Source organism: Mastigoproctus giganteus, chromosome 8 (assembly GCF_048544385.1).
Source record: "Mastigoproctus giganteus isolate SK-2022 chromosome 8, ASM4854438v1, whole genome shotgun sequence".
Lineage (NCBI taxonomy): Eukaryota > Metazoa > Arthropoda > Arachnida > Uropygi > Thelyphonidae > Mastigoproctus > Mastigoproctus giganteus.
Window position 1 is genome coordinate 83,872,918 of NC_143582.1, and position 13,482 is coordinate 83,886,399.

The 13,482-nt window shown below is 37.9% G+C and overlaps 1 protein-coding gene across 1 annotated transcript in view; it reads left to right on the forward strand.

Annotated features, from left to right (window-relative positions):
- Window positions 1–11,519, forward strand: part of LOC150081686 (cGMP-dependent protein kinase, isozyme 2 forms cD4/T1/T3A/T3B-like) — a 386,373-nt gene extending 374,854 nt beyond the window's left edge. Inside the window, exon 18 of the mRNA XM_090379551.1 lies at window positions 11,408–11,519. Within this exon, the coding sequence (XP_090235677.1) occupies window positions 11,408–11,506 (99 nt within the window). The 3' untranslated portion in view covers window positions 11,507–11,519. The remainder of the gene's footprint in view (window positions 1–11,407) is intronic.
- Window positions 11,520–13,482: the final 1,963 nt, after the last annotated feature.

The window sequence follows — 13,482 nt, forward strand, 5'->3', positions numbered from 1 at the left end:
CAGGAAACATTCGGAGCATCTACTAAAAACCACAAATTTTGCTGGAATTTCAGTAAACGTTTCTCCCCACAGTACCCTAAACACTTCTAAGGGTGTTATATCCAGCTGGGACCTACTGAATGTGTCAGAGGAGGAGATATGTCAAGAACTTCAGGAGCAAAATGTAATTGCAGTAAAAAGAATCATGATTAAAAAGGACAACACACTGGCACCTACTAGGAATATTATACTCACTTTTAATACTCCAAACCTACCTTCTTCCATAAAAGCAGGTTATCTTCTTTGCCGCATTAGACCCTACATCCCTAATCCATTGAGATGCTATAAGTGCCAAAAGTATGGCCACTCTCAAATGGCATGTAGAGGAAACCCAGTCTGTCCCAAATGTGGGTCCACCGATCATACTCAAAATGACTGTTCAGCAACAGAAATGAGCTGTCCTAACTGTAAGGGCAACCATCCCGCCTATTCTAAGACATGCGACAGGTGGAAAACCGAAAAGAAAATTGTGAAGTATAAAATTGAAAATAAAGTAAGCTTTCAAGAAGCGAGAAAATTAATTGCTCCCAGTATTACAAAACGTACATATGCCAGTGTCGCACAAAAATATCAATCAGTGGCCACCCAGACTGATGTTACAGTCCCCACAAACAACTCAATCTCTGACTGGGCACGAACTGTTCTCTCCCAGCAACAGTCCAATATCCCGAAACAGTTGAACCAGGCAAGCAATACTGCTCTTACAGTACCAGCGAAATCTCCTTCTCCTACTCCTCCAACCAATGCTGCTGCTGCTCCATCAAATAATCGAGGTTCAAACATCAAAATGAATATAAAAGACACATCCATGGATACAATTGACTCATCCAGACAGGAAGACCCAGTCTTAGAAATACATGTGGAAGAAGAAGATATGGACATCGGTCGGCCATTCTTCAAAAAAGACAAACCGAAACCTGAACGCCATAAAACAGTCACATCAAAAAAACAGTCAGATACAGCTTCTTTTACTAAATACCAATAATGCCTTATATTCTTCAATGGAATTGTAGAGGATTTCGTTGCAATTTTAATGATATTCAAGACCTAATTAATCGCTACAATCCAGTTGGTTTCTGTATACAAGAAACCTATTTAACTTCCCAAATTTCTGCCAGCACAAAGAACTACTCTATCTACCGACAAGATCGTAATACTTCCACTTCCGCTCGTGGGGGTGTGGCCATCTTGGTCAATGCAAAAATCCCATCTAAGCAAATTGTTTTGAAAACTGAAATTGAAGTCATTGCTGTGTGTTTGGTAACCGAAATTGAGTTAACATTAGTATCAATTTATCTTCCACCAAGTCATACCTTCTCTTACCAAGACCTTGAAAACCTGCTAATACAGCTACCTTCCCCTATCTGTCTCCTGGGGGATTTCAATGGCCACCACCCCTTATGGGGATCTACTAAACTGGACAGTCATGGCCGACTGATTGAAACCTTCGTAGATAAGCAAAACCTTACCATTCTTAATACTGGTGCACCTACTCACATACAATTACCAACTGGACAAACTTCTGCAATCGATCTCTCGATATGCTCCCCTATTCTGTATCCAATCATGGAATGGTCAGTTATGGACGATCCCATGGGCAGTGATCATTTTCCGATTATTTGTGATTTGCTCACTGCACCACCGCCAGTAGCCAAACCTTGCAAGAAATGGAAGTTCTCTCGAGCCAACTGGGCCAAATTTCAGTCAGCTGTCAATCTGGATGAGAAATTTATAAGAATACAGTCGATAGATGAAGCCACTGATTATATTACTTCAAAACTACTATCTGCAGCTAACTGTTCAATTCCACTGTCGAATACCCAGTTCCGACGGCACATTAACTATTGGTGGAATGAAGAATGCACAAAAGCAAAGAAGTTAAAAAATAAAGCATGGAATTTATTTCGTAAATCCCCAATCACAGCTAACCTTATCAACTACAAAAAATTAAGGGCAAAAGCTCGCCTCATTCAGAGGCAAGCCAAGAAGAATTCTTGGATCCGGTTTACATCTACCATAAATAGAAACACTAACTCCAGGTTAATATGGAAGAAAATTAGGCAGATTTCTGGCAAATTTCCAACCACCCCTTCGCCAATTCTTTCGTTTAATGGGCAAGAACTGTCTGCTCCTGAAGACATAGCAAATGCCTTGGCTAAAACGTTTGCCGAAGTTTCTGCGGCATCAAATTATTCTCCGGATTTCCAGAAAATAAAGACCACAACTGAACAACGTGCCATCAACTTTCGAACATCAGTTTCCCTTCCGTATAACCAGCCTCTTCAATATTCTGAACTTTTACATGCCATTAAAACAACACGCAACAGTGCCGCTGGGCCAGATGGAATATTTTATATCATGTTACAAAACCTTGGTGACAAAAACTTAGAAATACTGCTGATCTATTATAACCGAATATTTTTAGAAAACATTTATCCCAGCTCTTGGCATCATGCAGCAGTTCTTGCCTTTTTGAAACCCGGTAAAGATCCTACCAGTCCGTACAGTTACAGGCCAATTTCCCTCTCCAGTTGCCTTGGTAAACTACTTGAAAAAATTATCCATAATCGACTTGTTTGGATCATCGAAACAGAACACCTAATGAGTAATCACCAACATGGGTTTCGTAAGAACAGGTCCTCCTTAGATCTCATGATCAAAGCTGAGTCTGCAATTCGTAATGCCTTTGTAAAAAATGAACATCTTGTTATGGTTTCCATAGACATTGAGAAGGCATTTGATACTACCTGGCGTCATGGAATTCTCAGTGACCTTTATGCTCTTGGTTTACGAGGCAACCTGCCCATATTCATTAGGAACTTTCTTCAGAATCGTTCATTCCAAGTTCGATATCACAACTCACTTTCTGCGATATTTTCACAGGAAGAAGGAGTGCCACAAGGGTCTGTACTGAGTGCAACCCTTTTCGCCCTTAGAATCGATTCCATCACAAAAGAACTTCCAAATGCTGTTCAGACCTACCTTTACGCTGATGATCTCTCTATTTCTTGCCATTCCCAGAACATGAGATCCATTGAACGGCAACTGCAGATATCCCTGAATAAAGTCCAAAGGTGGGCAAGGTTAAATGGCTATCGTCTATCACAGCAGAAGACTGTTGCCATCCATTTTTGTAATCAACGAAAAATGCATACAGACCCTGAACTTCATATATCAAACTTTACCATTCCAGTAACTAACAACATCAGATTCTTAGGATTAATCCTTGACAGGAAACAATTTCCTTGAGCACATTAAATTTGTACGTACTTCCTGCCTCAAAAAACTAAACATACTAAGAGCTTTATCTGCCTTGTCTTGGGGAGCAGATCGTACATCTTTGTTGCTCTTATATAGATCACTTATTAGATCCCGATTGGATTATGGTGCTCCACTCTATGATTCTGCTCGTAAGAGTATACTACGGTGGCTAGATCCTATACAGCATAGTGCTTTGCGGATTGCACTTGGGGCGTTCAGGACCTCTCCTATTCATAGTTTATATATCGAAGCTAATGAGCCACCTCTTTACCTCCGCAGAAAAACGCTGCTTCTTAAGTATGCAGCCCGAATACAAAGTTGCTGGCAGCATCCTGTTGAGCCATACCTCTTTAATCCACCACTGCAAAATCTCTATAGAAACAAACCCACTAAAATAAGACCAGCAGGCTTACACCTAATTGAAATAACACAGAGTTGGAATGTTCCAGTTTTCAACAGGCAACAAGTAATGAATTACTCTCAACCACCTTGGAGTCCGCCTCTACAATTAACCTGCGATACTTTTCTTCACGAATGGGGAAAGAATCGCCTATCAATAATCAATGTGAAACAACTCCATGCAAGCCATATTCAAAAATATGCCGATTTTTTACCGATCTATACTGATGGCTCCAAATCACATTCAGCGGTAGGAGCAGCGGCAGTTTTTCCTACTTCAATCATTTCGGCTGCTCTTCCAGCTCAGTATAGCAGCTTCTCAGCAGAACTCCATGCAATAAAATTAGCCTTAGAAAATCTGATTCAGTACCCATCTGTAAAATACATAGTATACACGGACTCGCTCAGCTCAATTACAGCAATACAACATTCCTCCTACAAGGTTCACCCTGTGTTAGATCAAATCAGAAGTCTCCTACTGCAAATACAAGAATGTCATCAATCAGTGACCTTTTGCTGGATCCCAGCACATTCGGGGATAAAGGGGAACGAACTCGCTGACAAAACTGCTAAAAATCCATCAACTTTTGATTTAACCTCCGTCCATGTTCCAGCCTCTGACTACAATTGCATCATACAAACAGCATGTCTCGCACAGTGGAAAGATCTATGGCAATCCCAAACCAATAATAAACTCTATCAGTTGAAACAACACCCAAAGCTTTGGCACACTAGCACCAAAACAGTGCGAAGAGAAGAAGTGGTACTTGCAAGGGCACGAATAGGACATACGTATCTCACTCACCTCCATCTACTCACAGGAGAGGATCCTCCTCAGTGCCCACACTGTTTAACTCAATTATCAGTGAAACATATTCTAATTGACTGCCCACAGTATCAACAAGAAAGAACATCTGTCCTGTCTTCCCTGAGAAATCTGCGAGAACCAATGACACTAAATCATATTATTGGCGAGGAAGCAAATATCAATGAATTTTTCTCTTTCCTGAAAAAAATTGGACTATATCATAAATTCTGAAAGATCACTGTAACAAAAATCAAGTTATTACAACAAAAATTTGTTTTTAACAGTTTCCTATGAATAGGCGCATTATAGCCCCAGCAGCTTATGCGCCATTAAACCTCCATAACACACACACACACATATTGTGAGCATATAGTCCCTCAGGATTCACTGTTGGGTCCATTATTGTTTTCTGTATTTATAAATGATATTGATGATAGTATATCAAGCTTAATGACCAAGTTTGCAGACGATACAAAGGTTGACAGGGTTGTTAAGGACACTATTGATGCTATGCTGCTGCAACAGGATCTGGAAAGGTTGAGCAGATGGGCTGAGAGGTGGCAAATGAAGTTTAACATTGACAAATGTAAAGTACTACATATGGGAAACAGCAACCCCAGAGCAACATATCAACTCTGTGGTACTACACTGACAGTGGTAGAGAATGAAAAGGACGTGGGGGTAATTGTGCAGGCAGATATGAAGTTCTCTGAGCAGTGCAGACGGGCTGCAAGAGTCACTCATTGTGTCTTGTGAATGATATACAGGAATTTTTCTACCAGGGATAAGGAGGTGATTATTCCATTGTATAAGGCAATGGTTAGGCCACAGAGCTGCTGGAACGAGTACAGAGAAGGGCAACAAGATTAGTGAATGGAACAAAGGGTTGCTCTTACGAAGAAAGGCTTAAGTTTTGCAAATTACAGTGTCTGGAGACTAGGCACTGGCACGGTGATCTGATAGAGGTGTATACAGCCTTGAATGGTTTGAGCATGCTCAATGCTGATGGGATTCTTCCTCTTGCTCAGAATAATCACCTGAGAGGGCATAAATTCAAATTGAGGAAAGACAGATGTAGGATAGATGTGCGGAAATTTGCCTTTAGCCAGCAGGTAGTTGGTTGGTGGAACAGACTTCCATCCCTTGTTGTGGAAGTTGATAGCCGAAATGAATTTAAGGCTCAGCTGGACAGGTATGTCAAACGAATGGAGGGGTGAAGTGTAAGTTTTTTTTTTTTTTTTTTTTTTTTTTTTTGGCTGATGCTGCATAAGCTTGCTTTCTTGTGTCATATGCCTCTACTAATGCTAATGCTAATATCTTTAGGCCATTTATCTTTGTGGAAAACACAATTAACAGTTAAATTTCCTTGGGCATGCTAGAAAATTTTACTTTCCCTCAATTAGAAAAAAATGGCCTCTCAAACAACATAATTTTCCAGCAAGTAGGGCACCACCACACTTCTCAGAAATTGTTACAGATGTATTTAATGTAACATTTTCTGGAAGGTGGATTGGCAGGGGAGGTTCAAATCCATGGCCACTCAGGAGCTCTGATTTGACACCTTGATTTTTCTTTTGGGGCTATGCAAAGAATTATGTTTACATGGAAAGCATTCGCAACTTGGATAATTTTAAACGAATAATCCAATAAGTTGCTGATTAGGTATCAAGTGCAGTTATGCTGTAGCATTTATAGAACAATTTCTACATGTTCATGTAGAAATTTCTTAGGATTGTTACAAACTATTTGACTTATTGTTTAAATTAAAATTTTAATTTCTCTAATATCTATCAGTTTCACAATCATTGGCTATCAAAAACCGACCATTGTATATAATAATTAATAGTTGGTTTTGCAATCTGGTACTCTTTCCAATTGATCGTCGTGAGTAGCAGTGATTGACAGGCTTATTCCCCCCCCCCCCCCCCACACCAACTCATTGCTTTCTTCACAGTGATTGGAAGCTCTGACCTCTTCGGTATACAGTACCCATTTTAGTTAGTGTCTTTACAACCTCCCCCCCCCCTGCTTCTGTTTTAAAATCAGTAACTCTTTTTCTGATTTTAAAACAGCAGCATTGGCGGAGTTTAGCTCTAACGTTAAGTAAAAAAAAAAGCAACCAGTAGAAGGGGACTAGCCTGTCAATCACTGCTACTTTCAATGATAAGGTTAATCTTTACCAGATTGTAAAGATTAGCCTAATTATTACATACATATATATAATTATTATTATATATTTACACATACTGAAATACAAATTAATGGAAATGGGGTGGGGAAAATGGCATACAGACCAATCATTGCATCTTACAAAAACATATTATATACAGGGTTTTTCTATTCTTAACTGCTTTTTTTCTCAGTGGGAAATCTGTTTCCCCATCCTCAATTTAATCTAAACTCATCATTAGTGTACTTTTGAAACTAACTTAAACTGATTTTATTTTCAAAATGACAGTTTGTACTGACCAGGCTAGCCAGGTGGGTAAAATGCCTGCCTGCAACCCAAAGGTTTCAGGTTTGAATCCTGCCTCGGGCTTGGATCAGAGTAAAATGCAAAAGCTTTGGGAGGAGCATTATGGCCACAGAAGCCAATGCGCCAACAACTAACAAAAAAAAAAAAAAAAAAAAAGGATAGTTTGTGTTGTATGTCACATATAATTGTTGTGTTTTTTTCCTCCAAATAAAATTGGTTCACACTGAACATGTTTTTGGACTAAACTGAGGAAGGGAATCAACTTTCTCGTTGAGAAAAAAAAGCAGTTGATTAGACAAAATATTTAAATTGAGAAATTCTGAAATCTAAACAGTAGTGCTTAGTCCGATTTTAATATATTTCAGCCCAAATATGATAAAAAAAAAAAGATCCGGACGACAAATAACCTAATTGTAAAATTAAGCAAGATAAACCTAGTGCCATTTTAATTGAAATATATCTAGCAATATATCATTACTATATAATCGTAGCTGTGCACACACACGTGTGTATTTTTACTTGGACATTACAATTCTGCAGTACTTGTATACTGTGATCAAAGGTATCACCTATGTTTTTGAACAAGACCATTTTTATGGGTGGGGGGGTGGAGGAGAAGGTAGAGTAGTACCTATTACTCGGTGATAACCATAAAATACCTTCTAAAACTGAGTCTGTATTAGGAAAGTAGTAGTAGTGGCATGTGATGTAGAAAGCAAGTGTATGAGCTTATGCAGCATCAGCCAAAAAAAAAAAAAAAAAAAACAATTCCCTCTAAATGTTTGTCCAGTTCCTCCTTACATTTATTTAACCTAACCTATCAACTTCCACAATGACAGATGGAAGTTTGTTCCAGCAATTAACCACCCTCTGGCTAAAGACAAATTTCTGCACATCTATTCTACAGATGTCTTTCCTCAATTTGAATTTATACCCCCTTAGGTTCGTAATCTGAACAAGTGGAAGAATCCCATCAGAATTCAGCATGCTCAACCCATTCAAGGCCTTATACACCTCAATTAGATCACCTTGCAGGTGCCTAGTCTCCAGCTGCTGCAATTTGCAGAATTTAAGCCCCTCTCTTGGTAAGTGGATCCCTTCATTCCCCTCATCAATCTTGTTGCCCTTCTCTGTACATGCTCAAGCAAATCTACATCCTTCCTAAAATGAGGCCTCAGACATGTATGCAGTACTCAAGGCATGGCCTGACCATTGCCTTATACAGAGGGACAATCACCTCCTTTTCCCTGCTAGCAAAATTCTTGTATATCATTGACAAAACCCCATGACCTGCTCTGGCAGCCTGTCTGCATTGCTCAGAAAACTCCATATCTGACTGCACAATTACCTCCAGGTCTTTTTCATTTTCTACCACCCTAAGTGTAGTACCACACAGTTGGTATGTTCCTCCGGGGTTACTTCTACCCATATGCAGTACTTTGCATTTGTCAATGTTAAACTTCAGTTGCCACTTCTCAGCCCAATCTGCCCAAATTTTTTAGATCCTGTTGCAGTAGCACACTGCCATTACTGTCATTAACAACCCTGCCAACCTTTGTATCATCTGCAAACTTCAACACTAAGCCTAATATACCTTCATCAATATCATTGATAAATATACAAAACAACAGTGGACCCAACACCGAACGCTGTGGGACTCCACTAATAACATTAGTCCATTAAGAGCAGCACCCATTGATTACCACCCTCTATCTTCTCCCACTCAACCATCCTTTTATCCATTGTAGCAATTTACCCTTAATACTATTCTGCTCCAATTTGTACAGTAGTCTTCCATGCGCAACGGTGTCAAAAGTAGAAAAAGTAATCTTGAACAAACAAAATGCCCAAACCTTTTTTCCTTGTGAGGGATCTGACAGGGTCCATGGGCCACTGCTGGATTGAAATTAAAGTTGGTGCTGAATGGGAAAAGGAATATAAGAAATAATTTGCATTAAGCCAAGAAGATTGTTCCCAGCACTGCCCACTGAGCGTATATTATCAATGACTATATTTGTCATGAGTTGAAGGAAATCACTTTTAAAACTTTATTCATTGTTGGCATTTCCTGTAGTTTGTATACTTCAAAAACCGGATTCTTAAGTAGGTGGAGTGAATCTTCTCTTGTATAAGTAGTGCTCAAGTGATTTTCGGAAGTGGCACATAGAGTAATCTTTCTGAGTGATTTAGTTATGTTTTATTTCTAGTGCCTTTCTCTCTTCAGTTCATTGTAAATGGTTCTATATTTAAAAGAATTTGAATAAAAACCCAGGGAGGAACTCCCCCTCTCTTTACTAAGCTGTCTTCCAGCCACTTGGTTGCTAGGTGGTACTGCTCTTCCTCCCCATGGCAGGGTAAAAAGGAGCAACAGTAGATTTGATAAACCATGTTTCACTTGGATCTATTGCCAAGAGACAAAAGAAAGATGTGAATCAAACCATCTCTCCATTCTTTGAACAGATCAGCCTGTTAGTAAACTTTCTCTCTTTGTCATACAAAGGTGTCTGGAACATATAGCCAGTACACCAAAAGTGGTTTGCTTTGAAATCAGGTGGCCTATTTAAAGAAACAGAAATCACTGATGTTCAGAGCTACTTTTAAAACCACAGCTTTTGGTGGGATTTCATTAAAGTCACTCCACGTGCCATTTTAAATAGATCAGTAGGGGTCGTTATGACTTATAATAACTGTACTAAAAACACCAACCTGTATATGACTAAGACTTTAATAAATAAAATTGTATATTTAATATAAAAATAGAGTACACAGATAATATTATGGAGTTCAATGTGATAAAAACAACACCAAAGCTTTCAAAGGCGACCATGTCCTTTGTCAACAGTGAAACTTTACAGGCATAATATATCCTTAAATAATGCCAGCAGGATCATAGCTCTTGGCATGCGTTACTGGAGGAGCGTGGGAATTATCTTCCAGATGTGCATGGAGACCGGAAATGACCTGGGAGCATGTCATTCATCCCATTTCCAGGACCACAGTCTTGAAGAGGGGATCAATACAGATTTCCCTATGTCTATTAATGGCATTACGTTCTGAAGAACAAATTCGTAAGCTCTCGAGCCATTTCTGGGCCAACACCTATGCATACGAAAAAAAATAATTGGTGTCTGGAGAAATTTGATGATCTTCCTCCCAGAAGTGATCAGCCACAGCAGATTTCCCATAATCAGTGGGCTCTATTGCTTTTATCTGCTCTCCCATACGATCTACAAACCTACACACTTATTCCCCTTATATAACAGTCCCCCACAATCTGGACATTTAATTTTGTGTACAGTTCCACTTGTACTCAATAGGTACAGGGACTTTACCCAACACAACTGCGTGTGGTCTCTGCCCTGAGAACTGCACATAGCATGTCTGACAAGTCAATAATATTCTCAAGATCTGTTAAGCCTGGCTGTAGCTTTGGTAAGGAATATATGCAATGGTAACGGGTGAAAATGCCTCTCACCAATTTTGTTCCCCTTCCAAAATATACCTGTTCAAAATCTTCTGGGGGGGGGGGTAGCTGCATTTTTGGACATTTGCTGTTACACGTCCGAGACCATTATCCTTGGATGGAATGAATGGTTCTGCCTGGCATGCTCCTGGTCCATTACTGGTTTCTATGCGTGTGTGGAAGAAGATTCCCATGCTGTTCTAGTAACATATACCAAGAACCGTGATCTTGTTGGGTGTTATTTAAGGATGTACTCTGCCTGTAAAGTTTAACTCCATAGTTTTATCACTATCCAATTTTTATATTCAATACACAGTTTCATCTGGTGTTTAATTTAATTTAATTTTATTAAATTCTTTGTCACATATACAGGTTGGTGTATTTATTGCAGTTATGAGTTCTTATTTTCCTAACCCCAAGGTCTGTTTGAAGAAAAAGGAGTCTACTTGAAGAAAAAAAGTTATGGAATGGAACCTTCTAAACAGCTCTGAAGAAGAAATTGTACAAGTATTACAAAACCAAAATGTCATACAAGCCAAAAGAATCCTTATTAAATAGTTGGAAAACTGACACCAACCCACACTATAATACTTACATTTACTTTTAACATTCCAACTCTTCCAACATCAGTGAAAGCAGGATACTCGAACTGCCAGGTAAAAGTCATACATCCACCATCCAATTATTAAGTCAACTTAAAACTGCATTCTTAAAGAGATTTAGGCAACCTGTATAATTAGGAGTGAATCATCTGTCTAGGAGAAAGAGAGATTGCAACCTACAAAATCCAGTTTTTATACTAATAATTTATATTTATTACATTGTTTGAAATATATGTCTAAATTTTTAATATGGAATTAATTATCATGAGGAAACCAGGATAATTTTATATAAGAGCTCTTTTTCTTGTAATCGTAATGTTTTCTCTGTCTTACTATAGCATGTCATCTATTTTTAATAGATCAAAAGTTGCATTGACATCAGTAACTTTGACAACTATCCACCAGACATGGAACCTGCTCCAATTGATGATATTTCAGGATGGGATGCAGAATTTTGAGGGAATAGGTATATTAATTTAGGTGTATATAATTGAAATAAAAAAAATCAAATGTACATAGTTTTCCGAAAGCCTGTTGCACAGGCGATCCATAAATTAGAATAATGCACATTAAGAATAAGAATGAATAACTCTGTGCAGTAGATCTCATATGACTTTAGTCATATATTAAATTTTATGAGTGGAAAAGAAACTATCTTCTCCATGTTTATATAGCATAAATTGAAAACTTTTGCATTTTCTGTATATTGTCAGGAAGATTAAAATTTTTAATTTTCCTGACAATCAGAAATTCTTTGGATAGGCATCACAAATTGACACTAGAACTATTTTTCCTGCAGAGTTACGGGTTAGCCAATTGTTGCCAAATTAATTGTGTTCAGAAAAGAGAGAGAGAGAGAGAAGAGAAGATCATACATGTTACTACATACATCCATGTACAGCAATGTTTATTACAACAGAATATAATTAATGATATATTTGCTGCAATAGTATATCTTATAAATGGTTGTTTTAAAGTGACACACACACACACTCATCATTTTTATGACTGTTCGTTGTGTCTTAACATGCACTTCGATAGCATCAGTTATGGTGTTTTTTTCCTTTTTTTAAAGTACAATAAACCTTCAATATTGACAGGGTTACATATTCCTGGAAATCACTGCAGATGTTAAGACAAGCTTTATGGATAAAAGAGAGCAAAGAATTTTTTGAACTGTACTAATATTATTGAAGGAGCCTCAAGGGTTCTAAGTGCCAGTGACCTACTGCTTTATAAAGACTTGCAAGAACCTGCAGTTGTGGTATTCTTAAAAAAAATCTTGTAATGGACATTTGCTTCACTTTTCTTTATTGGTCCCTGTAGGTCTTCTTGTAAGGGACCCTAAAAGCCTCCAGTCTTTTAAATTTTAGACTACGTCCCCTTCAAAGGGTCCACTTCAAACATTAGGTCAGCCAGAGCCTTAGGCATGTCCAAAATCTCTGCCAGTGCCTTAAGCAAATGATGAAGCTTTTGAATCACATTATTCTCTTCTTCCTTATTGCTTTCACCTTTCTTTGTGATTTGTAATTACTGTCAGGGGCCCTATTCTTAAAATAATTGTCTATAGCATTTTTGACTTTTTTTAAAGCAAACATTGTTTATTGATTAATAAACAATATTAATCTACATTTAGGAACTTTCAAAATTAAAGAAATACACCAATGTTCACATTATACAAGATTAACTTAAAAAATCAAAAAACCTTTTTTTTAAATAAAAACATCACATAATAAAACCTGAAGTAAATGATACAGAGAAAAATTCTATTAAAGCACATGCCTATGTTAAGTATATTTATTGGAACAATTTACAAGAGAGCAAAATAACTACCACAATATAACATCAAGGCAGTTTTTTGAAACTGAGCAGATGATGTTACTTGTTGATGATAAGTTCTTATATTGTAGTGGTTATTTTGTTTTCTAGTAACTCTTCCAGTAAATGTACTTAACATGTGATTTAATAATGTCTTTGTAATATATCATCTGCTATGGATTACCATGTGCCATCCCCATTCCAATTTTTTTTTTTTTTTTTTTTTGTTTTGCTTATGCTATGAACACTATGTGAAACGAATCAGTTAATGTGTGTTACATTTCAGGTACTTTAGCAAATAGTAATAATTCATTATTTATATTTAAAAAAAAAAGCGACAACTGTTATGTATGAACTTTTTTTTTTTTTTTTTTTGGTAGTTGTTGGCGCATAGGCTTCTGTGGCCATAATGCACCTCCCAAGGTTTTTGCAGTACATTGATCCAAGCCCGAGGCGGGAATCGAACCCGCGACCTTTGGGTTGCCAGGCAGGCACTTTACCCACCCGGCTAGCCTGGTCGGCTATGTATGAACTGAATGAAAAGCATTGTTTCTCAGCATACAACAAAACACACAATAACCAGTGCTTCAGCTACAATGTACAGTATATGGGTAGC